This window comes from Myxocyprinus asiaticus, chromosome 15 (genome assembly GCF_019703515.2).
Source record: "Myxocyprinus asiaticus isolate MX2 ecotype Aquarium Trade chromosome 15, UBuf_Myxa_2, whole genome shotgun sequence".
Classification (NCBI taxonomy): Eukaryota; Metazoa; Chordata; class Actinopteri; order Cypriniformes; family Catostomidae; genus Myxocyprinus; species Myxocyprinus asiaticus.
Genome location: NC_059358.1, coordinates 33017161 through 33044987, shown reverse-complemented (window position 1 = coordinate 33044987; position 27827 = coordinate 33017161). Strand labels below are relative to the sequence as shown.

Here is a 27827-nt window from a genome sequence, read left to right as displayed (position 1 = left end):
TTTTTGGTTGGTGACCTTTTATTTCTATTCCAAATGATGGTATAGTGTTTGCTGATGTGCTTTTAGCTTATATATGACATTTAACTATGATTTTAATCAGTTAAACAATACAGATAAATAGATACCGTATGAGATCATGAATATGATCTGTGTTTAAATCTCAGCGGATATTAAATAATTTAAACAGATAAATTCATTAAACAATCATTTGTGTATGAGGGCCTCATGCATTAACAGATTAATTATTGCTCCTTTGAAACTGTAGCTTGTCAACTACTCATATAAAGTCGAGTTCAACATTCAACATGCACTTAAAGGTTAAAGTTCACAGTTACCCTTTTGAAAAAGTAGTTAGCTACACTACAAGTTGCTAACAAAATGTATTCAAACAGATTACACTATCTAGCACAAAAGAACAATTTACACTAAATACCACCAATACAAATATTAAGAGTAAACACCATACTTTAAGTGACCTAAATCATAGTGATGAACAGTTAATTTTTGTTAGTTACTCCCCAACTCTGAACTCAACATATGCCTGATGTTGTACGTGTTATATAATGAGGATGCAGTAAATAGCAGAGCAGTTGTATTTGACAGAAGAAATGTGTAGTTGATCTCCTTGTCTGGGTGACAAAGTAGCTATGTGGTCTCTGGAGTGATGGCTAATGTTGTGACACATTGACCTACTGATACACTACCATAGCTATTTTATTCTCTCCCTTTAGAGATCAGCATTCAGCAGACAGACCATTTAAAGATATATATCTCTCTGTGTCTGGCACGGTTAAAGTCATGTTTAAAAAGGTAGATAGGTATCTATTGAGCATAAATGTGCAGCAAGTATTCACTAATATGGTGCTACAATAAATAATCTTTACTCCGGTGAATAGGTTTATTTTTAAAAGTCAATTTCTGTATAGGCGTATACCTTAAAATCTTGGCTACAAAAGAGGACATGAAGATTCTAAAATTTACACCAATATTGCCAAGGAATAACGATACAGTTCACTGAACACATATTGACCTTTTGTGACAACATGCTCCACACTATATGGGGTAAGTTGTAACAATGGAAATAATCATTAAACAACATATTATAGGATGTTTCAGCTAAATTTAAACAGAAAGACAATTATAAACTTGCACAAACCTGGCATTTATGAAAAACACCCTTGTTCTGAGAACACAGTTTAACCTTTCAATTAAAATCTACATTTATTAAACGGCTGACTTTTATTGGATGGAACGTTTTTACTCTGTGACCATGCGCTACACAGACCGCCATCTCTGTTGCGCACCATCTCCATGTTTACATATGCGACTCCCGCTGCACACACCTACATGCGCATGAAAGGCAGGGGCCCCGGGGCTTCAGCCCAGGTAAGCCCGTGCGTTAATGTGGCCCTGGATGTCTCAGGGATCAAAGTCTACAGGTTTGGAGCTCTCATCATGTACAGTAAGTGTCACTTTTACAACTGACTCGTCAGCAACGCCGATTTTTCCTCATTAATGTGAAAATTATGTGGAAAAAAAACGATTAATAAAATATTACATGTGTTGGCAGGAGTGCCAACCCTTCTAAATTCTGTGGCTATTATTATTTCTGGATTGAGCATTTAATTTCACAGCTTTTAAAGAGTGTTTGGTCTCCATTTTTCCCATTATTCATACATATTTTTATTTAATTCACTCAAATAAATGTGATAATGTTGCACTACTTTGTTTCTGTGTCTGATTTAGAATGGGCAGAACTCTACATCTAACAATCTGTAGATAAATTTAACCATTCACTTATTCTTTAGATAAGGGACAAAACATGTCTTACACACAAAAGTCATCTTTATGTTAAAAATCAAGAAATTCATAATAATAAAAATACTGGAAAAGTGAAATCCAAAGGAAATGTGTATATTCAGGCCATTTATTACTTATATTTTTTCATATTTTAAACAAACAATGTTTAAGTCTCTGTGGTCACAGCTTCAACATGTCAACTCCGTCGTTCCCATTATTATAATTTCTGTTAGAACTGTGGGATAAATTTTGTCATTTTTGTTTAGGTTATAGAGGCAGCTTCAACTGAGGAGAAAAAACAAATGGCTCCAGAGTACAACACATTTCAGATTTTAAACATGTTTTATTTCTTATCTCAAGAATCAGGGCATTATTTTTATCCTTCCAGTCAAAATTTGCACTGTAAAAATCAATGACAGCTGTAAATTATCAATGCTGGCAAGTGACCGTGGTATAAGCAGGATAATCCATGGCTAAGTGTGCGTTAAATGGTTTAAATACGTGTTTTGGTTCTTCACTTCCACGTCGTGCACTAAAATCGTTTATTACATGACTCTCTGGAATACTCGATTCTGATTGGTCAATGGCGCCATCTAGTGGTCAGATATTTCTCAGTAACAACCGCATATCCATGTATCAGACCGTTCATCTGGGTATTGCGAGCCATCTTTCCTGCTTCTTGGATCACTGTAAGATATCTACAAGTAAGCTAATAAAATCATTTCAATTCAAATCAATGTTTTATGTGCATTTATTTATTTATTTGGCAAGTAGTCTTGCAATAAGATGCATAATGAGCAGTTAGATGTTCATTAATTACAGAATAAACACCGACAGAACTCAGACGCAAACCAGAGTCTTCTCACATAATTACATAATTTCAACACCAATCAATATAAAATGTCCATGTATTTATTTATTTGGTTAGCAGCTGTGTAATAACCAATTCTTGTTGGGGTCCTGATCACCCTGTCAGGGTTTATTCTGTGATAACAACCGGATGACTCTACACTATCCCTTACTTAATGCATACTTGCCGTGGATTATCCCTTACAGTATCAGTCATTTTAATCGTGATTTGTGTGAAAGTGAATAAAACTTGTTGTAGCACCTCTAGTGTTAATTTCACCAGGAAAATGCGAAGAAATTAAGAAATTTGGCACATAAAAGTCAGTTTGCAAAAATGTACTGTAAAAGTAATGTTTATTCTATGAGACTAGATTTGTGTTCACTTGTTTACCTGACAGCTATATCAAAACAATGATGATATTAGAATTTTAGTTTAGAGATTTTTCAAAAAAAAAAACAACAACAAAAAAAACAATTATAATTATAATTATAATCAAAACTGGTTTTGAATAAGGTATTTGAAACCAACACACAAGACCACTGCTAGAGAAAACACACATTTGTGTAATGGACTTTTGACTCAAAACTTTTTAAGTTACTGAGATATAGCCCTTCACTGTTAACCCTAATGTTGTCATTACTGGAAAAATCAAGTTCTCTTAATTAAACAGTACTTGAAAGGTCAAGTTTTGGACTCATAACTCAAATAGCTCCTTACACTAATTTATCTAATAAATCTATATACTTAAGATAGAAGTGTTAATAACTCAAATGATTAAGAATGAAATTGAGGCTATGGGGAATACCTATAATCCCTTGCGCTTGAATTATTTAATTATGTTTCCTTAGTCAAATGGAACTTAGAGGGGCATTTAAATAGTTGTTATTAAGAATTCATTGAGGCTTTAGCTCTTTTGTAGTATTAATTATTTGTTTTGCTGCAATTAGTTGCTTTGTGTGATGTCACCATTAGTGTGATCGGTGTCCCCTTAGGTCAAGTTAGACCCTGTTAACTCTTTTTTTAGTTTACCTTGTGCATGTGCAACTGAAGTACAGGTTTATATGCATTTCAGTGGAGAATTAAGTTTATTTAATGACTGACCTTGAATCGGTTGTAATATTCTTAATATTTTGAGCTGTGTTATTGTATGATCTAAATTTGAGTCAATTCAACAAAAAATTTTAAGTTGAAACAACAACATTTAAATAGTAAATCTGAGTTCTGAAGTCTACTTGCATCTAGTTACCTTAACTTAAATAGTTAAGTTCATTCTATATGAACACCAAGTTAAGTGAACTTCATTACACGAGTTTGGAAACGCCGTTAATCAGTTCAATTGAGTGAACAAGTTTACTTTATCAATTGAGTAAAGTCAACTTATTAGGGTTAATAATGTTGTGACAACTTCCTCATGTGAGAACTAGCCTCAGTCTATGGACAATTAATTGATCCAATTCTTCCCAATAAGAAACTCCACTATGAACTTCACAGCCAAGAAGGTTAAATGCTATTTAGTGGTAAACAAACACAGACTCACCCTAAGTTATGTTTTTCTGTGATCTGCCAACCCATTGATTTGATAATGATGGGCAATTTTTATCAAATGCCACTAAAGGTGAGTGTAACAGACCTTCAGGTTCGGGTACGGAAAAGGAGGAGGCAGGAACCGGCTGAACAGTAAACAAAGTTTTAATGAGAAACTCAACTTAAAACAAACGTAAACAAACACAGACACATATGCCATGCACCCTCACAGCCCAGCCAATCCCTCCTCCTCATCACACTCCTCCCCCACCCAATTCGGGCCGGGGCGCCACCGGACTGACTTACTCCCCCCCATCTCTGGAGGGGAGATGCTGCCCTTCCGGCCGTTCGGTCAGCCAATGGTCCACCCTGCCTCCTGGGAACCTGGCGGAGAGACGAAGGGAGGCGTGGGGAGAGGGAAGGGGCGAGCAGGAGACAGAGAGAGAGAGAGAGAAACTTGCTCGCCGGTCCACGGACAAGCTGTCGCCCAGCCCTCAACCGCTCCTCCCGTCTGGTGGACGACAGCTCGCTCCTTCCCCGGTGGACGACAGCGAGCCCTCTGACCCCTGGCAGATGGAACCGCTCCTCCCCTTCTCGGCGGACAGCAGCGGTTCCTCTGGCTCTCGGCGGCCGGCAGCAACTCCTCCGTCCCCAGGCAGACGGCTGTGGCTGCTCCTTTGGCGGACGGCAGCAGGGAGGCCTCCCTCCCGTGTTTCGACACCACTGTAACAGTTCATGGATGGGCAAGGAGGAGGCGGGAACCGGCTGAACAGTAAACATACAGTTTTAATGAGAAACTCAACTTAAAACAAACGTAAACAAACACAGACACATATGCAACATGGCCGCGTGCGTCTCTCTCTCTCTCTTGAACCGGTGTCTCCAGCTGCCCTTTATCTTGCTCTCCCACTGATCAGCTGGTTCAGGGCCGGCCGTGCTCCATCATGGCCCGGCCACGCCCTCCTCCTCATCACAGTGAGGAAATCATTATAGTCATTATAGTCTACTGCAGCTTCTAATGGTCTCCATTCACTCAACATTCACAACCTTAAAAATATTTTACTGAATACATCATGATGTTGCTCTCATCAGTCTATGGCATTTTTAACCTTGTCAAAATTTAAGCTGGCAGATGCGCTTTTTGACCTTGAAGGAACTAATTAATGATCCTACGTATGTCTCTTTGTCTTGAAATATAACTAAAGTCCCATGGCACATACAGCTTTGATGACTGTATATCATTCATGAATATCACAGAAATATGAGCAGCACTAGCAATCAAATTTATTATGATTCTGTTTAGTCTCCATGACTGTAGTAGCTCTCTTCCTTATTCATGCAAACCTTAATCACCATTCATCTTTTGTTTATTACACAGCAACAGGGATTCTTTGGTTCCTTCTTGACTTTTGACCTTTTGACCGGTCCATTGAATTACTCACCTCTTCCAGATAAAACATATTTCCCTGATGTAAAAAGCTTAAGGTGCCCAAGGCAATGTGTGTCCTAGATAACAATACAAGCACACACCCACACACACATATTAACACACCTTGGGGATTCATTTACCCAGGATTAACACTTTATACACTCCTCTCTCTGACTCACACAAACTCCCTGCCTTATGGCTCTGAAGCTCAGCTAACTGGATAAGAACTAAGCAAAAGTGACATCACACCTCATAGTGTCACTCAACATTCACTGTGTTTTGTATGTGTGAGGATTGCAAACAGGGATTTGACTTATTCACAATAATGTCATCCATATGACATGCATAGTTGCGGGTTCGGGTTCGATTTCGGGCTTAAAATAGTACGGATTGGGTCACATGTCTCAGGGATGTGTTTCATTTTAAGGCCCATGAAGGCCCATGCAGACCTCTACCCCCAGCCAGCCAATTGTGATCAATTCATATACAAAATCGGTATTATCAGCAGCAAACATTTTACTTGTATAGAAAAGGAAATGACACACTGAATCAATGCTAGGTCTTCTCCATGCATTCATAGACGCATTGTTCTTGTTACTAAGGAGCTAAAGAATTTCAGCCTACAGGTTCTCAGTGCTAATAGGAGAAGATCAAATGAGTATCTCGTTTCAGCCATTGCAAGACAGGAGGCATGTGAAACTACCCAGAAGAAATTTTTTTTTCCTTACCACACACATACTATCTTCTTTGATGCTTAGAAATATACAGTCTTTTATACAGTTCTGCTTTTGAACAATCTTCTGGTACAGGTTCGACAAAAATAGAAAAACAGATGAACAACAACACACACACACACACACACACACACAAAACTATGTGAAATAAGAAAATTAATTGTGGGAAGTGCTTACTCAGTTTGTGTTTCTTGGTAGAGAGTCTATCACCACAGCTAGGTAAATCAACATACATATTCGCTCTCATTTCTCCACTGGGACTCCCAGTATTATCAACAAAAGCATTGCTTGAGGACTTGTACGTTATTGCTGGTGATATTTCTAAAACATTACCCTGTATCATCAATGTAACAAAGTCCCACTCATGCGTTAACCGACATCCAAGACATAATTTTCCTTTATTTATTTATTTTGACACAGTTTAATCCTTGCATATGCTAAATTATCTGAGTTAAATTTTGTCCATGAAAAGTGCAGAATAGATGGACAAAGCTGTTGCAGCTGCATGATCCTGTATGATGAGACAACTCGTTTTCCCCAGCGCCTCTCTTTTCTCTGATACCTCCCCTGCGGCCCAGTCATGGCGCATCTCTGCTAGTAACGACTCAAAGCAGAGGAGGAGAGCAAGGGATGAGAAAGAGAGAGCGGAGTGCGGCCGTGCGGAACGAAGGACCCGCATCAGGCACATTGAATCTCCTGCAGCAGCAGTAGTTATTATGAAAACCGCCGCAAAACTAGGATGCATGAAAGACACTGTCGGTCTCTTCATATGAGAATATCTAATAAATCCTCAAAATGGGATCCCTTTAACATGGGACAGTTCCCTGTTCTAGATGGTCAATGCTGTATTGTGAGATTCAGGCGAGTCTACTGTGCTCAAGCACGGGCAGCTGCTGGTGACAACCAGCTGGGTTTTCTCACTGGGTTCCTCCAGTGCTGCCAGATAAGTTTGATCATTTCCAGCCCAAACATTTTTTAAAACCCGCCCAAATGTATAAAACCGCACAAAAAGTGTATATGAAAATCAAGCGCATTTAACCATAAAGCATCTTAAAGAATATTAATGATGCAATTTAGCAACGAAACTATAAAGATTCCAAAAACCTTTAAGTATTTTTTCTTATTCACACAAACAGACAAACACACATGCAATGAAAAAGGAACAAAGATGTTGCCCTGGGATATTAAGAAGCCAAATTATACTGCATAATGTTGTTGTGCCACGATTGAAGTTATGTTCACAAACTTCAGAAAATTGTGCAAAAAGATCATCCCCCCCCGTACCACTTAAAGATTGATGTGGCCCCTGTACCAAACAACTTTGCCCACCCCTGCTCTATACCCCCTCAATTGTGTGGGATGTGACATGCCAACGGCCAAGTGACAGTCTTTCTCTGCTTATTCAGTTGTTTTTGCATTCTCACATTGCTTTAAAAATAGATTTATGCAAAACAAAAACTCGCTCAGTCGGCATTAAGGGCAATTTAGACCCGACACATAAACTGATTTTAATGTAATTGTTTCATACATTATGATTTAAAATGGTGATCAGTGTATTGAAATAACTTTTTCATCCTTTCATCTCTGTAATCATGTCTCCCTTTTATTTTTGGAATCAGATTCATGAAGTGTTTATCATAGATAAGTGATGTATTTTAAATGTTGGTAGTCAAAATTAAAATGTTGGAGTATTCCTATATTTTTCATTCTTTCTGGCAAAAAGCCATAAAAGGGAATGTGAATTACAGTATGTATGCTACATTTTGAAATTGCAGCATACAGTGTCTGTCTATTATTAGGGGTCATTGCATTCGCAACACAATACTCAATATACACTACTCATGAGTACTTTTAAATTAGCTACTATTTTACTCGTACTTGAGTAGTTTTAAGGACAGGTACTTTTACTCTACTCACACTATACTGTTTAGGATATATCAATACTTTTACCTGAGTATTATTTTTCAGTAATATTTCCACCCTTGGTAATAAAGTTCATGTCCAAACTCTGAAAATATTGTGAAACATCAAATTATGTCCCTGACAGTCGCCATTTTATGAAACAAAATTTGTGTTAAACTATCTATAGGTCATGGTTTATTTTTCAATTATTATTATTGTGTTTATATTTACAATTGTATTTATGATCTATTTTGTATTGGTATTTTTCCACCTGTTGTCTTAGAGTGATTTTTAAGACACTGCAAAATGGGCCGGTGAAAAGAAATTTTTTTCTGGATTTGGTATTATTTTTTTGACCATTTCATTATTTTGGTTATATTTTCATTTAGTTTGAAGTGTAATTTGAATTAAGAAATATTTTTGGTTTAAGTTTTTTGCTTCAATAAATACATTAAATTTTTCTAAATCAAAATCACCGGTAGAAGTGAAGTGCGTGCTGATACAATCACTGTTAGTACTAGCCATAATGTGTGTGTCAGTAGATGAAAATTGTTAAAAATACTTACATTCTCTGTAATTTAACAGAAAGTACCTAAACATCCAAATCCTGATGAGACTCACATTTTCTATGCTTATAAAAGGAGCGTGTCACTGTCATAGAAATATATCTATTCTTCAAATTTATTGCATACAGTAAGAACATTTACACGTCCAACTTCTTATGAATGCTGTCTTTGTTTATGTCGCTGGTATTATAAACCTTAATTAAACTGCACTTGACCCAGCCCATTAATGCTCTGCGCTCAAATTTCGCCAAACCCAAATGCGCCTAGACTTAACACATGCTTGCACAAAAATACCAAAATTTAATGGCCATCCAACATAACTGTAAATGTTTGAACAGGCAGTTGAATTGGCAAATACTACACAGAAGAGTTAAAGTTCCTAGACAGTTGTCAGGAGGACAAAACACTGATGCTTATCCATTCCATGTTCACACCTGTACACACATCCAAAGAAGAGGCAAGTTCACTTTTAAATAGTGTCACTCATGAAAATGCTCTCTCTACATGATTATTAGATGTGGGAAGAGTAAGCAATATGATCACCATGAGTGCTAAAATCTCTAAATATCCTGCAGTGGTCTCATCCAGCCTCATTAAACTTCTATGCATCTCAGGTGCAATTTTTCCATTGTGTTGCAAGAATGTCAAATATGCTTGAGAAAAACGCCACAGATAGGTCTTGGCATTAAGCATGCACAACTTGAGGTCCACAGTCATTTGCCCATTATTGACATGTTCTCTTGCATTTTTCACCATTTTGTCATTGTTTAGATTGCCTAACTAATTCCTATTGCTAACATCCACGAGCAACACCTGCAGATCGCACGCTCGTTTAGAACATACAAGTGGGTGTGGCAACTTGTAGCTCCTCTGAACAGGATTGAACACATTTTCTGTCAATCATTGTTTTGGCTATTGATTGAATGATTGTGTGTGAAGTTTCTTTCTTTTTTTTTTTTTTTTAGCTGCATAGGCAAAGAAATTGCTTAATAGTATACATTTTAAAACATGCCAAAGTCATTGCAAACCAGCCAAAATTTTGTCCACCTGCCCAAGCAAATTTTCCCTGCATAATTCAATCAGAACTAGCCAAATTGGGCGAGAACCCACCAGCGCGTGGGGTGTGACCCTGTCTAATTAATACACATCCTTCTGTCTAAAGTGTGTCTCTGCAGCATACTGCCCCAACGATTAATCTATTTCTTAAACATCATAGTGCAAGCATTCATGGGATTGCGATGTATGTTATACTGTATAATGACTGCAGAAGAGCACTGTTAGCTCTGAATGATCAGAAAATACTGTAGTGTGCAAATTCATTGTTCTTCTTTTGAGAAACTCTTTAGTGTCAGTCATTCTTTGCATCGCTCAGTCACTACTTTGGATCAAGGTTTCAGTCAAACCTCATTTGCAAGGACACTGTTATTCAACTGTTGAATTTCAACAATACAACAATAGAAAAGCTAAATTAGTGTGTGTGTGTGTGTGTGTGTGTGTCTCTGTGTGTAAGAGAAAGAGAGAGACAGCTTTTTTGTAATCATATATCATTAAGTAGGTGTCCCTTAGTAACATAATATCATAGATGCTGCGCAATGTGCAATCATATAGCAAACGGAGGAGAAAGAGGTGCTAAAGGCCGTTCACTGCCATCTATTAATGTGTGCTGAATGTAAAATACTGGTTACTGCAGGGTTTTTAGATGTAGTTCAAATACGCATAAAAAAATACATTATTATGTATTATGGGTTAAGTAAATAATTACAATATAAATGTTAAGATAAATCCTTATTCCAAAACTTAGGCAATAAGCAAAAAGCCATGAAAGGCTGTGCCTTACATTTATTTTACCATGGATAAGGGGTGTTCTGAGGTATAACGTGAATCGGCTTTTATGTGATAAAAGATAGCAATGTTCAACAGAGTTAGATTTGTTATTTTTAATTAGCAGAATAGACATTTCTTCCGCTGAGTAATATATTGTTTATTGTTTACAATGCTGGGTAGATTACTTCTGAATTGCAATTCAGTACTTATTACAAATTGCATGACTAAAATTGCAAACAATAATGTAATATTTTGGGTTATTTTTTTTAATTAAGAAAATCAGATTATTTTGGGATTACTTTTGGGTTACATCTGACCTAACTCTTGTTTATTTGATATCACATGATGCATCTGAGTAGGATAATCTATACTATTTTCACATAATGTTGCTTAAATGCATTTAAGAAAACTTACTTGATCAAAATATGATCATTTTGATTTTTTATTTTTTTTTGCACTCACCACTTGTCTGTTACTGAGTGAAATTACAAGTCACTAAAAGGGACATGAAAACAAGAAACCATCTTGTTTTGGCCAAGATGGCAGAAAATGATGGTGAGTTATTCTTTTTACTGAGTATAGTTATTCTAATTACTGATTTGTCTTCCAGGTTTGTTTTTTTGTTTTGTCCAGACTTCCAGAATCAATAATCAGTGAATGTCACTGGATATGATGTAGACTTAGTATTTCATCAACAGTGTTAGGTAACTTACATAATTAATTGTCATGAGAAGACGATAATTAATCATCACCTGTAGGCTGATTTAGAATTTAATCTCAAAAGATTTAAAAAAAGAAGAATTGGGGGGATCAATAAATTATGAACAATTTACTGTTGTTGCCTGATTAATATGTAATCATTAAATCCATAAAAAGTAACTGTAATCTGATTATGAGTATTTGAAAAAATTAATTTTTATAATCATATTACATAATCCACATTACATGTAATCTGTAACTACCATGCACTGCTTATATACTAAGCTAATTATCCTATTGTATGCTGTTTGTAGTTGTAAGGCAGCAACTTTTATATATAGAATTTGCTCTCACTGGTGTGTGTTTATATTCATTTTACAATAGCTTCATGTGTTTCTGAAGTCACACAATAGCTTTGTGTGAGGAACACACCGAAATTTAGGTCATTAGGGTATTTACCAAAACTCTTTCCCACCACTGCTGCTCTAAAATCTTGTTCTCCATATATTTGAACTCTCAAGTCATGTTCGGTTATGGCACATGCAAGAACATCAATGACATTTTTGAATGTGAAAGCTATTACAAAAAAGATTTTGGAGCTTTTGTTAAATATCTTTGTGTGAGGAACAGACTAGTTTAACTAGACATGTTCCTCACACAAAGCTACTGTATGACTTCAGAAGACTATGAGGATAGTACACATTTGTATCAACAATTGTTTGGACTACTACAGACGCTTTTCACACTTCTGGGTTTTGGAACGCTGAAGTAAACGATTGCAGGGTAAACTTTGATAGCGTTGAATGGGACTGAATTGGAGACCCCGCCAAATATAATTTTTGCTTGCCCATTTTCTCCAATATCAAATGGAAAATGCCACTATTACGTTTCCACAACTTTCAAATGAAGAAAAAAATTGACCGATGGATTACGACAGTCAGAAGAGAGAAGATGGCAAATTTTAACTAATTCCAGGGTAATATAATACAAAGTATAATGTTATAAATTTACACTAAATAATTAACAAAATTGCATACATAAAAAAGTTCGCTAGATTTATGCTGCCAAATAAGGGTTCATTATGGTGCTTTTATGGTGTTTTGTTCTTTTTGGACCTTTAAGGCACACTCACAACAAAGTGCTTCTTTGCTCAGAGACAAAAAAAAGTTTGAAACAGCTGAGCAACAACATACTGTTTGCCAACATTCAGACACTGGCCACACCGCTGTGGGCAGTGTATAGAGGAGCATTTAAATACGAGGACACACAAGACTACATGTAAAAAATCTAATATTGAACTAATTTGACATTAACATTTTTTATCATAGACTTCATGTCTCATTCTATGAGTAGAATTCACATGAGATCAGTAAAATAAGCTGTTTTAACCACTCGATGATTTGAAGTATTACATATACTTCAAATGTATATGATTTGAAGTATTACATATTAAGTTAATAATGTGTAATTTTTGGTGTTAACATTCTGAATTCATAGCGCTAATGCGCTAACACACTATATACTGCCATAATATGTGCCGATAATTGGCTACTGTAATTTATGATGACATTGTTACTAATGCAAAAGAAATAGGTGTATAAAAAAGTGTTAATGGGTTGAATACAGACAAAAGATTGATGATAGGCATTTCTTTCTTTGGGCAAATGTGTAAATTGCTGCAGATGGCACATGAGTGAAGCAGCATATAAAACAAATGAGTGAACAGGCACTTAAGAGTATTTAAGAATATTTGATTCCTTTTGAAGACTAATTACAAAAAAAAAAAAAAAAAAAACATATGTTTTTGTAAAATGTCTCCACATGAATGATCATACAGATGTAGGTAAATTTGCACCAGCTCGCTAATAACTCTACACGCTAGTGTGTTCATGTTGACTGATCTTAACTGTCGGCCTCAAAGTAGGTGGAGCTCCAGGTCACACCTACCAATGACGTGGACCAATGGCTGTAAGAAGGTGTTTAGCAGCCGGTAAGGAGTTTTCCTGAAAGTTCGCCCTGGCAAGCTGTTACAAACCACCACAACGTAAAAACAACACCTTCGTTTTGGCCAGATTTTGTTCTAAATGGCATGTGACTGAAAGAGTTGGGCAGCCGATAAGAGAGGTTAATGTGATTAATTGATGTGCCTGTGTGCATTCCTCAATTTAGCTTTAAAAAAACAAATACATAAATGACAATGGATTTATGATGTAAGTGTATACAAGTTTACATTTTACTTTATATTAAAGATGCATTAAGTACTTTATTAAAATTGAAAGCATTGTACACCTAGAGATATTTATTATACCTTTCAATTTACATTCATTTCTACAGAGATGCCACAATCCACTCACATCAGTGGCCTAGAAAAAAGCTACTTTATTCTACATGGAGTTGATCCACCCTCATGGTAGCAACCATGAGTTCATGTGACCAGCTGAATACTGCTCACTTTATCACTGTAACCAACTATTATGGGACACTTTCAGTGAAATTAATAATTTCAAGATCAATGAGCATCATCAATGAAGAATTCATTACCTCTACGAGTACAAAAGAAATTACTTGGCAAAACTGCTTAGTTGAGCTAAATTTGACAATTGCATGGAGTCTTTATAGGTGCATTAGCATATTTGACTGCACATACCGTATCAAAATGCAGTAAAGTGTAACTGAATTTTGTTATGAAACATTGTTTTGTTACAGTTGTGCTCAAAAGTTTGCATACCCTGGCAGATGTTGTGAAATTTTGGCATTGATTTTGAAAATATGACTGATCATGCAAAAAAAAAAAAAAAAACTGTCTTTTATTTAAGGATAGTGATCATATGAGGCCATTTATTATCACATAGTTGTTTGGCTCCTTTTTAAATCATAATGGTAACAGAAATCACCCAAATGGCCCTGATCAAAAGTTTACATACCCTTGAATGTTTGGCCTTGTTACAGATACACAAGGTGACACACACAGGTTTAAATGGCAATTAAAGGTTAATTTCCCACACCTGTGGCTTTTAAAATTGCAATTAGTGCCTGTGTATAAATAGTCAATGCGTTTGTTAGCTCTCACGTGGATGCACTGAGCAGGCTAGATACTGAGCCATGGGGAGCAGAAAAGAACTGTCAAAAGACCTGTGTAACAAGGTAATGGAACTTTATAAAGATGGAAAAGGATATAAAAAGATATCCAAAGCCTTGAAAATGCCAGTCAGTACTGTTCAATCACTTATTAAGAAGTGGAAAATTCGGGGATCTCTTGATACCAAGCCAAGGTCAGGTAGACCAAGAAAGATTTCAGCCACAACTGCCAGAAGAATTGTTCGGGATACAAAGAAAAACCCACAGGAAACCTCAGGAGAAATACAGGCTGCTCTGGAAAAAGACGGTGTGGTTGTTTCAAGGAGCACAATATGACGATACTTGAACAAAAATGAGCTGCATGGTCGAGTTGCCAGAAAGAAGCCTTTACTGCGCCAATGCCACAAAAAAGCCCGGTTACAATATGCCCAACAAAACCTTGACACGCCTCACAGCTTCTGGCACACTGTAATTTGGAGTGACGAGACCAAAATAGAGCTTTATGGTCACAACCATAAGCGCTATGTTTGGGGAGGGGTCAACAAGGCCTATAGTGAAAAGAATACCATCCCCACTGTGAAACATGGTGGTGGCTCACTGATGTTTTGGGGGTGTGTGAGCTCTAAAGGCACGGGGAATCTTGTGAAAATTGATGGCAAGATGAATGCAGCATGTTATCAGAAAATACTGGCAGACAATTTGCATTCTTCTGCACGAAAGCTGCGCATGGGACGCTCTTGGACTTTCCAGCACGACAATGACCCTAAGCACAAGGCCAAGTTGACCCTCCAGTGGTTACAGCAGAAAAAGGTGAAGGTTCTGGAGTGGCCATCACAGTCTCCTGACCTTAATATTATCGAGCCACTCTGGGGAGATCTCAAATGTGCGGTTCATGCAAGACGACCAAAGACTTTGCATGACCTGGAGGCATTTTGCCAAGACAAATGGGCAGCTATACCACCTGCAAGAATTTGGGGCCTCATAGACAACTATTATAAAAGACTGCACGCTGTCATTGATGCTAAAGGGGGCAATACACAGTATTAAGAACTAAGGGTATGCAGACTTTTGAACAGGGGTCATTTAATTTTTTTTCTTTGTTGCCATGTTTTGTTTTATGATTGTGCCATTCTGTTATAACCTACAGTTGAATATGAATCCCATAAGAAATAAAAGAAATGTGTTTTTCCTGCTCACTCATGTTTTCTTTAAAAATGGTACATAAATTACCAATTCTCAAAGGGTATGCAAACTTCTGAGCACAACTGTATGTTGTTACATGATGCCTCGTGACTTTATGTCACAAAATGTATTAAAAAGAACTAGGCTTGCAGATAACCCTTTGGAAAAGAGATCATTTGTATCATCAAACAGCCTTTGAACTGGTGATGCAGTTACAGGTAACTGTAGAGACCTAGATATCAAAAGCTGTTGTGGTGGTGGTTTCTATGAAGTAGCATGTTATGAAGTCTAGAGATTTACACCTCCATTTGGACTTCGCAAGACATGCTTCTCCGACAGTTTTCATACAGCAGTTTGAAAGGGGTTAATGCCTCCTCCAGCAAGTACCTAGGGTGCACTCACAAGTTATGTGTTACCTTACAGTGAGGAAGGAAATCAGCAGTACTATCCAAAAAAAAGGGGGGGAAAAGGTGGAAAAGGTCATTACTGGCTCAGAAAGCTTCCGTAACTTCATACACACACCTCTGCACACGTGTGAACCCAGTCAGGAGTTCAAACACATTGAATTGGCCTCCCTGAGGAACAATATCTCCCATGCAGAGAGTTTAGTCTTGGGAATAGACCACACTTTGCATGACAGGTGCAATGATACTAATATATAACCAGAAACCTAGTGCTACTTCCCTGGGTTACACTCATTCACTCACTTAGACATTTTAATAAAAAGCATATTCCCCATCTGGGTTTTGACGGTGTGCGTGTGTTATTTGCCGAATCAGCCAGTGGGAGACATAGCATCATTGTGAAGCCCTCGCTGCGGACTCACGGCAAAGCCCACATCATGCTGCACTGACTTCAGAAACTGCTGAGCGTATTTGCCAGATGCACAACGTTACTAACCTGCAGCTCTCAGCCCCATTCATCCATACATTAACGTCTCAGGTATATAGCGTGATTAAAACTTATCAGATCTGTGTAGTCTTCTATTGTTAAACCAGTAATGTACACAGATACATTTCGTTTGATGTAGCTCATTTGTTCGCATGCATTTTGTAAGGTATATTTTGCAGAACTTTTGTTAAAAGCAAATAGAACCCAACACTCAAAGAAAATGTTTTAGCCTATGTTTAAGATTTACACATTTTAATTTTTATAACATTACATCAAACTGAATTGTGTAATGTTTTACTAAATTTAAAATTTGATGGAATTTTGTTATAAAATTAGAAATTTGTAAATCTTGAGGAGTTATGAAGGCTTTGATGGTAAAATAAAAAAAATAAAAAATACATGTCTCTGACTTACAATGTGACTACGTGATCATTTGGCATTGCCAAAAATGGCTTTTGAGTAAAAGATTTGGAGTATAAGATTGTTACTTCATAGTAGTTTTTCAAAAAATGACAGAATATTGTACTTCATGTGGTAAAATGTAACTTAAAGGGTTAGTTTACACAAAAATCTCATAATCATTTACACACCCTCATGTCATTCCAAACCCATTAGACTTTCTTTTTTTCTGTGAAACACATTTGAAAGAATTGAAGAATGTTACTGAAGAATGTTGACGCTGCTCTTTCACATTATATGAAAGTTAATGGTGACTGAGGTTGTCACTGAGCTTGTTTACATGGACACCAGAAAGCCTTTTATTGCGAGAAATCTGCTTAAAGTGATAGTTCACCTAAAAATGAAAATTCTGAAGAACATTTCAGCTCTGTAGGTCCATACAATGCAAGTGAATGTTGACCAGAACTTTGAAGCTCCAAAAAGCACATAAAGGTGGCATAAAAGTAATCCTAAAGACTCCAGTGGTTAAATCCATGTTTTCTTAAGAAATATGAAAGGTGTGCTTGAGAAACAGATCAATATTTAAGTCCCTTTTTACTAACAATCTCCACCTTTGACCAGCCCCAACCGAAAATGTAGATTTACAGTTAAAAAGGACTTAAATATTGATCTGTTTCTCACCCATTATTTTCATACTGCCTTTTGGACCTTCAAAGTTGTAGTCACCATTCACTTGCATTGTGAGGACCAACAAAGCTGAGACATTCTTCTAAAAATCTTCGTTTGTGTTTTGCAGAAGAAAGAAAGTCATACACATCTGGGATGGCAAATGATAAGAGAATTTTCATTTTTGGGTAAACTGTCACTTTAAGACTCAAAATCTGCATTTGCGTTTACATTATGTTATCGGTTTTCTCTTTACTCCCATATATATGCAACTCGGTCAGTAAGCAGCTTTCTCCACAGCAATGTAATTTCCCTGCGATGCTTGTGTAAATAACAAACATGGCATCTGAGGAAGACTTAGCTATTTTATTCTCTGTTGCTTCCCTTTATTTCCAGATATTCCAGAGTTGTTGCTGTGTTTGCTTCTTCAACTTTCTGTCATGACCTGCAGGGCTGCAATTCCCCCAATGAACTTGAGATCATTTATGCGGACATGAGGGACAGTAGTTGTTATTTCAATTGGTGTGTACAAATGGGTGTTTTTTATAGTGTATGTGATTTTCCCTTTTCCCACTGTATTTTCAGAAATGATGTATTCTTTCCACTGTGTTGACTTGTTGATTTGATAGGGATCCATCCTACGAAGTTTGTTATCCAGTCGGTTCACACACATGCGTACTCTTCTAAAACCTGTAAGTATGCTGGCTATGCGTTTACATTACTACATAAGCTGCATTCCCCAAGAGAAACCCAGGTGTGTTAAACAACTTCTCTTAATACCTTAAACGGCATAAGTTAAACGGTATTCTCGTTTACATGACGTTTCAGAATGCCACTTTCTGCAAAACCCTGCAATCAATCACTTCCTGCAAGTGCGTGTAAACGGGGTCGGTCTCTAACATTCTCTCTAACATCTCCTTTTGGGTTTCACAGAAGAAAATGTCACACGAATTTGGAGCAACATGACGGTGAGTAAATGATGACAGAATTTTCAATTTTGGAATTATCTCTCCCTGCAGGCTTTATCAAAACCTAATTTTGTCAAAAATATGATATGACTTAATTAGCCCAACTACATAAATTAAAAAAGTCACTTTAAAGGGTCAGATCAGGTAGAAATTACTCCCTACGGTTACAATGGCAGATTTTCACTTTTCACAGTGCTTCCAGCCTCACTGTCTGACATCTGGGGCCTAACTGAGTATGTGCAGAATTAGCACATAATATTAGATGAAGTATTGGCAAGTTTGTGATCCAAAAGCAAAACAAAACAAGAAAACAAACCACAGAACTACTCTCAAGTGCTTTGGGCACGTCTAACCAGACAACCAGAGATAAAGCCAACCCGATCTCATGAAAATTCGTACATAATTTATGAGTTGGCTATTTCGTATGGTCTCACACGATGTTGTGCGCATAAACTCGTACAACTTCATCATGTGCAAATTCCCGGATGTGCAATGCAGAAGTAAGCGCGAGTTCCGAGCACGAGGCGTTTAGGACATACTTATTAATATTACGCCCTTACCCAAACCCCTTATCTAAACTTAACCAGTCAGTAGAATGTGTAAACATGACAGGAAGCTGTTGTGTGTGACAGAAGCAAGTAATTGTCGCATATTAGATGGAAACGATGACCAGTGACGTCATTGGCTGCAGTGAAAATCGTAGGAATTCAAATGAGTGCAGACGCACGATATCATACGAATTAGCCAAATTTAGAAAAGTCGTACGAATCCTGACGATTTCGCCATGTGAGCGCATAAGAAAGCAAAAAGGCCACTGAACAAGCTTTCAAAGTGATGAAGTTATCGCTCTCTGTTATAAGGATAATTTCATGTTTGAAATGCTGAAATGCCATTAAACCACAAAATCAGTAAGCATGAGAACCATATTTGTTTGTGATCATGTAAAAAAAACATGATTTATTGGTATTATGATGAGTGTTGTTGATGCTTTTTGACCCTTTATGGTGAGATAATAATGGATGTAAAAACACTGTCAAAAGTTGATTTCCTTTCAAGACTCTTCATTCACCTGCACATATACAGTATGTACCAAAACAGGTTTTGTAAAATAAAACTGAATGTTTATTTGCATTATTAAAGTGCTAAGCTGTATTTGCTTGTTTGTTTTGAATCTCTTACTACAGTGAGCTGAGTTGGATGAAAGCGTGTTCAGTCTTTGTGACGTCCATTGGCTTCATATCACAAGGCTTCACTTTACAAATCGATATTTGTAGTAAACACCCAGCATTCTACACTAATCATAAACACACACTGATATAGATGACCTATCTGTCTCATACTACAACGCTTTGCTTTACAACCCAGTAATAGTGTATGAACAGCTACACAGCATCTGTCATTAGAGTTTGCCTCAATATAATAAAGAAATGTATGTGTAAACATATATATTTCTCGTACTTACAACTCCACTTAATAGCTTTGTTTGAAGATCTAATCCTATGCTTTCATAGCTCAGTAATATAATACTTCTACAATATCGCATACTGCATACAGCTTAAGTAACTCAAATGGCATTAAGTGTTAGTTTTTTAACACTCATTGTTGATTGCTACAGTACTTATTACATGTTCTTTTCCACAGATCTGAATTATTGATCCATGTATCTCACATGCCCTATAAGATCAACATTCAGATGCATAAGATGCATAAACTGACTATATAAATACAGCCTTGAAACATATTGGCACACTTATAGGGTTAGTTCACCCAAAAATGAAAAATCTCTCATGATTTACTCACCCTCAAGTCATCCCAGATCTGTATGACTTTGTTTCTTCTGCTGAACACAAATTATGATTCTTAGAAGAATATTTCAGCTCTGTAGGTCCTCAAAATGCAAGTGAATGGGTGGCAAAATTTGGAAGCTCCAAAATCCACACAAAGGGAGAATAAAAGTAATCCATATGACTCCAGTTGTTAAATCCATGTGTTCAGACACAATATGATAGGTGTGGGTGAGAAACAGATCAATATTTAAGTCCTTTTATTTTTATATATATATAAATATATATATAAATGATAAAAAATTACTTAAATATTGATCTGTTTCTCACCCACACCTATCATATTGTGTCTGAACACATGGATTTAACAACTGGAGTCATATGGATTACTTTTATTTTGCCCTTCAGAATTTTGGCACCCACCATTCACATTGTATGGACCTACAGAACTGAGCAATTCTTCTAAAAATCTTAATTTGCGTTCTGCTGAAGAAAGTCATACACATCTAGGATGGCATGAGGGTGAGTAAATGATGAGAGAATTTTCATTTTTGGGTGAACTATCCCTTTAAGGCACTTTAAAAAATGTATACATTTTTTGCAATAGGTAACAAAATATCAAAACAAGTGACATTTATTTTGAAGAAATATAACACAGATAATTTTTTTTAAGGAAATCATTTTACAAAAAGAAGTTTGATGTGTATAAAACAATAGATATCTGTTCAAAATGAAGACAAAAAGTATTTGGGCACTTTCCGGTTGTCAAACCGCAGTGGAACTTTCATCGCAAGGTTAAAGTGGTGAAACTGCACTGCCACTCTGAACTTCCTATTATCTTTAATAACATGCATACATTCAGCACAAGTCTACTCCAAACCCAATATATGTAATCAGACATTGAACAAGGGCTGTCAATAAAGCTTTCGGTTCTCTAACTCATGACATTGGATATGTGCTTGGACTTGGAGTGAGGTAACACCCACAGCGATCTCTCTGCTCTCTGTCCTATCAGATTTAGCTGAATTGTTATTTAATACTTTCATTTAGTGCACTGTATTATTGTTATATAAAACCAATTAATGCCCTGTGACAAGTCAACATAATGTGTTTTACATTGTCCCTTTATTAAGGTTTTTTTTTTTGCTTTAATTTTTCCCTCCACTTGATGTTTTATATAAAAATCTATTAGACTATACATCTGTTCTAATAGGTTTTTATTTATTTTATTTTTAAAAGCAGTAAACACAGTAAGTTAATGATTTGTTGTTAGATTTTGAATGTTACTCAGTTAAATCAAGACATTTCATCTGTAAACATTTATTTTTGATGGCTGAGAGAGCACTGTTATGAAAAAAGACATATTTGACATGTCAGATGACATACCAGGAGGGCACACCAGTGCAGAGACTCATTTATGTTTGTGGAAATTATTTGATCGCAAAGTACACATCTTCGAACGAGGGTCACAGCCATTATAGTTCAACTGAACTGATTACAGTTCTTGATTAAGTACTTTAAAACAGAACGACTACCAATCCCGCACAGCATGTTGACCTCAATTTTAGTGCATTGCTGTGTTATAAACACTATTTATCAAGCCCTCCTCCCTTTTCCTCCTCTCTCCGTTCCTCTCCCTTTTGCTCTCTTTCCTTTCCTCCGTGTGGATGTAAGGCAGGTGGCCCAGCAAGAGAAATTTGACAGTTTCTGTGTCTGATGTTTAATGTACTGTAGTAGCGATGCTGAACCTTGTGTGACTGTTCCGGGCCACAGTCAGTTTTATTCTGCACCACTTCTCGTATTATAATGCCTGACAAATCATGAAAACAGTATGTAGTTGAGCACATTCAAAACTTAAACTGCAAGATCAAACTACAGGAAATTGTCTAGAGGCACCAACTTTGAAACAAATTTTGGCTTTAAAAAAAAAAACCAATTTTGGCATAAATTAGTTATAACTAATTAAAATAATTTCTCTACTATACAGAAAGTATTTTAACACTTAAGCCTCACTTACAAATGTATGAATGTCATTGCATTAAATAACAAGATATGTTAAATATATATATATATTAAAGAAGAATCACACATTTCAAGCGTGAAAATGTTAGGCTTCTACTACACAATATAAAATAATAGATTATAATGATACAATAAAGATAAAAGGTCATCTGGACACTTTGTGGTTGTCAAATGCCAGTGGAACATGTGCATATTTAATGTGATGAACTATGTGTGAACTGACTTAATACATCCACTAAAAAATCTCTTTTAATGTGATTTTAAAACACCAGTCAGTTAAAAGTAATTGCAAAAATGACTCTGAATAGTAAAGGTAGTTCTGTGAAAAGGTCTAGCATCATTTGTTTGCAGATGCAACTTGGTTTCATATTTTGTATTTTAATCCCAAATGACATTCATACATGTATAACTCCAAATATGCTTTTTGGGGCCACTGTATTTGACCAACTAAGGTTATTCTAGTAATGAGTAAATAAAATGATTTAATTAATGTCTAGCCTACTGATCTCCCCTGAAATGACCGGCAGTTTAAAAAAAATGCAGTTGTTTAACAAATCAGAATACGTTTGACTCTATTTTGTGTATTGATGTACTGAATGTGCCACTGACCCAGCTGGACTGATTATTTGCACTTATTTGTCAAGTGTGTGTTGGATTCAATTTCAGGATAGTCCCAACCCTGATTCCCTCCTCTGCCACACACACACACACACACACACACACACAAACAAGCAAACACATTTTCTCTCAGTTCTCCTGCATGTATTACCCCTCCCTCCCTCCATCCCTCTCTCCATCTCCCCTCTTCCTTTCACTGCAATGCAATACAGCATGTTTGCCATCTCTCTCTCACTTTCTACCTCTGTGTGCACCGATTTCTATGGGCAACACGATACCATGAAAGCATCTCCAACAATAGAATTTTCATTCTCTTCCACTCTCACTCCTCCTGTCTGCCTCCAATCACGGTAAACAGGCTCTATCACTGCATTTCATCTCTCCATCATCCCTGCCTCCCACACACAGACACCATGCATTAGCATAAATCAAGACATATGGGATGAAACACACACACACACACACACACACACACACACAGTCATGAGCATGTACACGCAAGCAAACACACAAACTGCTCTGATGTTTAACTCAACGTTTCCCAGGTTTCACACAACCAGTCCCACACGCAGCCAAATTCGTTTCACACGTCTCAAACGTGATGTGAAAATCACTAGCCCAGTGTTTCCTCACACACCTGCAACCCCCTTTACAAATACTGTAATTACCCCTCATACTTAATGCGGACACACACACACACGCACACACACTCACATGCACGCTGCCAGGAGGCAGAAGAATAGAAGAGGTCTTACTGATAGTTCGGGAGCCGATACATCCCATGGTTTATTCACAAAGGCCCTGAATACAAGCAAGGAAGCGTTAGCCTTTCACCATACATTCTCTCCCCCTCTCTCTCCCTTTCTCTTCTCTGGCTGACGATTCTCAACACTCGTGCTGCTCTTCCTCCCGCTCTCTCTCTCTCTCTCTCTCTCTCTCTCTCACTCTCTCTCTCTCTCTCTCTCTCTCTCTCTCACTCTCTCTCTCTCTCTCTCGCTCTCTCTCTCTCTCGCCTGCTTGCTCTCTCTCTCTCTCTCTCTCTCTCTCTCTCTCTCTCTCTCTCTCTCTCTCTCTCCAATTTCAATTTCAATTTAAAGTACTTTATTAGCATGATTGTGTTTACATACACTATTGCCAAAGCATTAATACACAAAGCAGATAATGACAAGACAAATAATAATAATAAAACAGTAACAAATAACAATAAAAATAGAATTAAAATAGGGTGCCAGGTAATGAATAAAATAAAAACTAGAATAACAATATACACTATACAATATAAAATAAAATAAGCATTTAACAAGACATTATCAACATAAAAAAAATACAATAAAATAAAATACTGTGACTGAAGTACATTAAGGCAGTGATTGGTTTCTGAGGGTGTGCACTTCCAAAATGAATTTTGCTGCAACTGGTGCATGATTTTCCTCCCCCAGTAACACCTGCATTTAATCTGTTTCTGCTGAACTGGAAAACGGTGGCATGAGGTTTGAGAGTTTGTTAAAGTACTTCTCTCTCACCTCTGTAGATTTCTCACAGTGAAGGAGAAAGTGTGTCTCTGACTCACCTCACCAGTGTCACAGTGAGCACAGACTCATTCTTCCTTTAGAAGCCATGTTTGTCTGTGTCTGCCTTTTTCTATGGCCAGACTCTCAATCTCTCTCTCTCTCTCTCTCTCTCTCTCTCTGAGTGCGTGTTGAGAGTGAGCATGGTGAGTGCTGCTGAGAGCGTGTTGAAGATTGTGAGTTTTCTAATTCTCTTTTTCCTAAATTCTGATTTTTTATGTTGATGTTTTGTGGTGTTGTTTAGAGAAATGTCAGTTGTTTGTTTTGTGGAGGTGGCGGCTGCCGGCGTGGCTGGTCAGCATGGCTGCAGGTGAGCGTTTTAGCTTACACAAACTCACGTGCCAACACGCTATTAAACTCTCCACCTGACGGGTGTTCGGTTGAAGAGTGTAGTCTAGCGGTAGGTGAGATTGTTGGATATGAAAGTGTTAAATATGCTTCTAGGATGAATAGTGCTGTGGTGATTTTTCTAGACAATGTGGAAAAAGTAAACCTGTTACTTGAGAGCGGACTTGTGATTCAAGGTACCTACACACCAGTTTTGTCACTAGTAAGTCCTGCCAAAAAAGTCATCATTTCAGTGTACCCCCATTTCTGAAAAATGAGCTTTTAGAAAAAGAGCTGGGGAGACACGGAAAATTAGTGTCTCCGATAAAGATGATTCCCATTAGCTATAAATCTCCTCATCTTAAACATGTTGTGTCTTTTAGGAGACAAGTTCAAAGGATTCTTAAAAAGAGTGATGAAGAATTGAACCTGGTTTTTAAGTTTAAAATTGATGATTTTGATTATACTGTGCACATATCATCAGAAACAATGTAATGTTTTGGGTGTGGAACTGTAGGGCGTATGATTCGTTCGTGCCCGGAGAGAGTAGGTGAGAGCCGGGAAGCCGCTAACGCAGCGGAATCATTGTCCGTTAGGGATGAAAAAGGAACCCCTTTACTGGACGAACCGCAAGGTATTGTGCAGGAAGAAAACCGAGTTGATAACGATCAAGAAATTGAGGTGATGGAAAACTTAGCGAGCAAACAAAGTTAACAAAAAGCACAAGATGACATGAGGGCAGACCTAAGTGTTGGTCACACCACGACTAGAGTAGCGGAGTCAGTGTTGTTTAATGAGGAAGATGTTTTGTTGGATGCTGATCTTTCCAATTTGTCAACCAAGAGGAAAAATCCAGAAAACAAATCAAACACTGAACAAGTTACAAAAGTGTCAAAGACAAATCCAATGAGCTGTTCTTCTCAGTCAGATGATGGTTTGATAAACTCGCAGGAGTGTGAAAGTGATGTAAGTGGAGACTCACAGATGGATGTGGAGAGTGCTTACTCTTTCACTAGAATTCAGTCCATTTTACAAAGAACAAAAGGCATGAGATCTGTGAAAGTTGATGATTTTTCCCCAGATTTAAAGTTGTTCCTTGATTCAGTTAGACTATTCATGAAAAATACAGAACGCACCAGCCAACCGACCTTTACTGACCAAGAAGTTTTTCGTCTTAAAAAAACTGATGATAAAAGTTAGAGCGCAAATAGCGAATGATGGCTAAGTGGTTTTTCTTTTTCTTTCTCTTTTTTAACCTCTCTGTTTTGCTTAAATGCAGTTTTACATTTAATATGTGTGACATAAAGCTGGGTTCTTTAAACATTAATGATGCCAGAGAGAATGTGAAGAGAGCTTCCCTTTTCATTTTGTTTAAGGTTAAGAAATTAAATGTCATTTTTTTTTTTACAAGAAACACACAGCACAGCTGAGAATAAAACTGCATGGAAGAAGGAATGGGATGGGGAAGTTTTTCTCAGTCATAAGAGTAGTAACAGTGGTGGAGTTGGTATCTTGTTTTCTAGAGATTTTTTACCTATTTCTTGTGTTACTGAGGAAATTATTGAGGGTCGCTTGTTAAAAATACAAACTGTATTTGAAAATGTAAAATTGACTTTCATCAATGTACACTATATTGCCAAAAGTATTCGCTCATCTGCCTTTAGACGCATATGAACTTAAGTGACATCCCATTCTTAATCCATAGGGTTTAATATGACGTCGGCCCACCCTTTGCAGCTATAACAGCTTCAACTCTTCTGGGAAGGCTTTCCACAAGGTTTAGGAGTGTGTTTATGGGAATTTTTGACCATTCTTCCAGAAGCGCATTTGTGAGGTCAGACACTGATGTTGGACGAGAAGGCCTGGCTCACAGTCTTCGCTCTAATTCATCCCAAAGGTGCTCTATCGGGTTGAGGTCAGGACTCTGTGCAGGCCAGTCAAGTTCTTCCACACCAAACTCGCTCATCCATGTCTTTATGGACCTTGCTTTGTGCACTGGTGCGCAGTCATGTTGGAACAGGAAGGGGCCATCCCCAAACTGTTCCCACAAAGTTGGGAGCATGGAATTGTCCAAAATCTCTTGGTATGCTGAAGCATTCAGAGTTCCTTTCACTGGAACTAAGGGGCCAAGCCCAGCTCCTGAAAAACAACCCCACACCATAATCCCCCCTCCACCAACCTTCACAGTTGGCACAATGCAGTCAGACAAGTACCGTTCTCCTGGCAACCGCCAAACCCAGACTCGTCCATCAGATTGCCAGATGGAGAAGCGTGATTTGTCACTCCAGAGAATGCGTCTCCACTGCTCTAGAGTCCAGTGGCGGCGTGCTTTACACCACTGCATCCGACGCTTTGCATTGCACTTGGTGATGTATGGCTTGGATGCAGCTGCTCGGCCATGGAAACCCATTCCATGAAGCTCTCTATGCACTGTTCTTGAGCTAATCTGAAGGCCACATGAACTTTGGAGGTCTGTAGCGATTGACTCTGCAGAAAGTTGGCAACCTCTGCGCACTATGCGCCTCAGCATCCGCTGACCCAGCTCTGTCATTTTACATGGCCTACCACTTCGTGGCTGAGTTGCTGTCATTCCCAATCGCTTCCACTTTGTTATAATACCACTGACAGTTGACTGTGGAATATTTAGTAGTGAGGAAATTTCACGACTGGACTTGTTGCACAAGTGGCATCCTATCACAGTACCACGCTGGAATTCACTGAGCTCCTGAGAGCGGCCCATTCTTTCACAAATGTTTGTAGAAGCAGTCTGCATGCCTAGGTGCTTCATTTTATACACCTGTGGCCATGGAAGTGATTGGAACACCTGAATTCAATTATTTGGATGGGTGAGCGAATACTTTTGGCAATATAGTGTATATGCTCCAACAGTAGGTACAGAAAGGGTGCTCTTTTTTAAACACTCTAAACACTGTAATTAGTAACTGTAGTGATGATGATGGATACATGTTCCTGGGTGGTGATTTTAACTGCACTGA

At 37.5% G+C, this 27827-nt stretch overlaps 1 protein-coding gene across 4 annotated transcripts in view; it reads right to left on the bottom strand.

Moving 5' to 3' along the window:
- LOC127453071 (protein FAM131B-like) overlaps positions 1 to 23852 on the bottom strand; it is a 66853-nt gene extending 43001 nt beyond the window's left edge. For all 4 annotated transcript variants that reach the window (XM_051719092.1, XM_051719093.1, XM_051719094.1 and 1 more), the window contains exon 1: positions 23692 to 23852. In XM_051719092.1, the coding sequence (XP_051575052.1) occupies positions 23692 to 23719 (28 nt within the window). In that variant the 5' untranslated portion in view covers positions 23720 to 23852. The remainder of the gene's footprint in view (positions 1 to 23691) is intronic.
- Positions 23853 to 27827: the final 3975 nt, after the last annotated feature.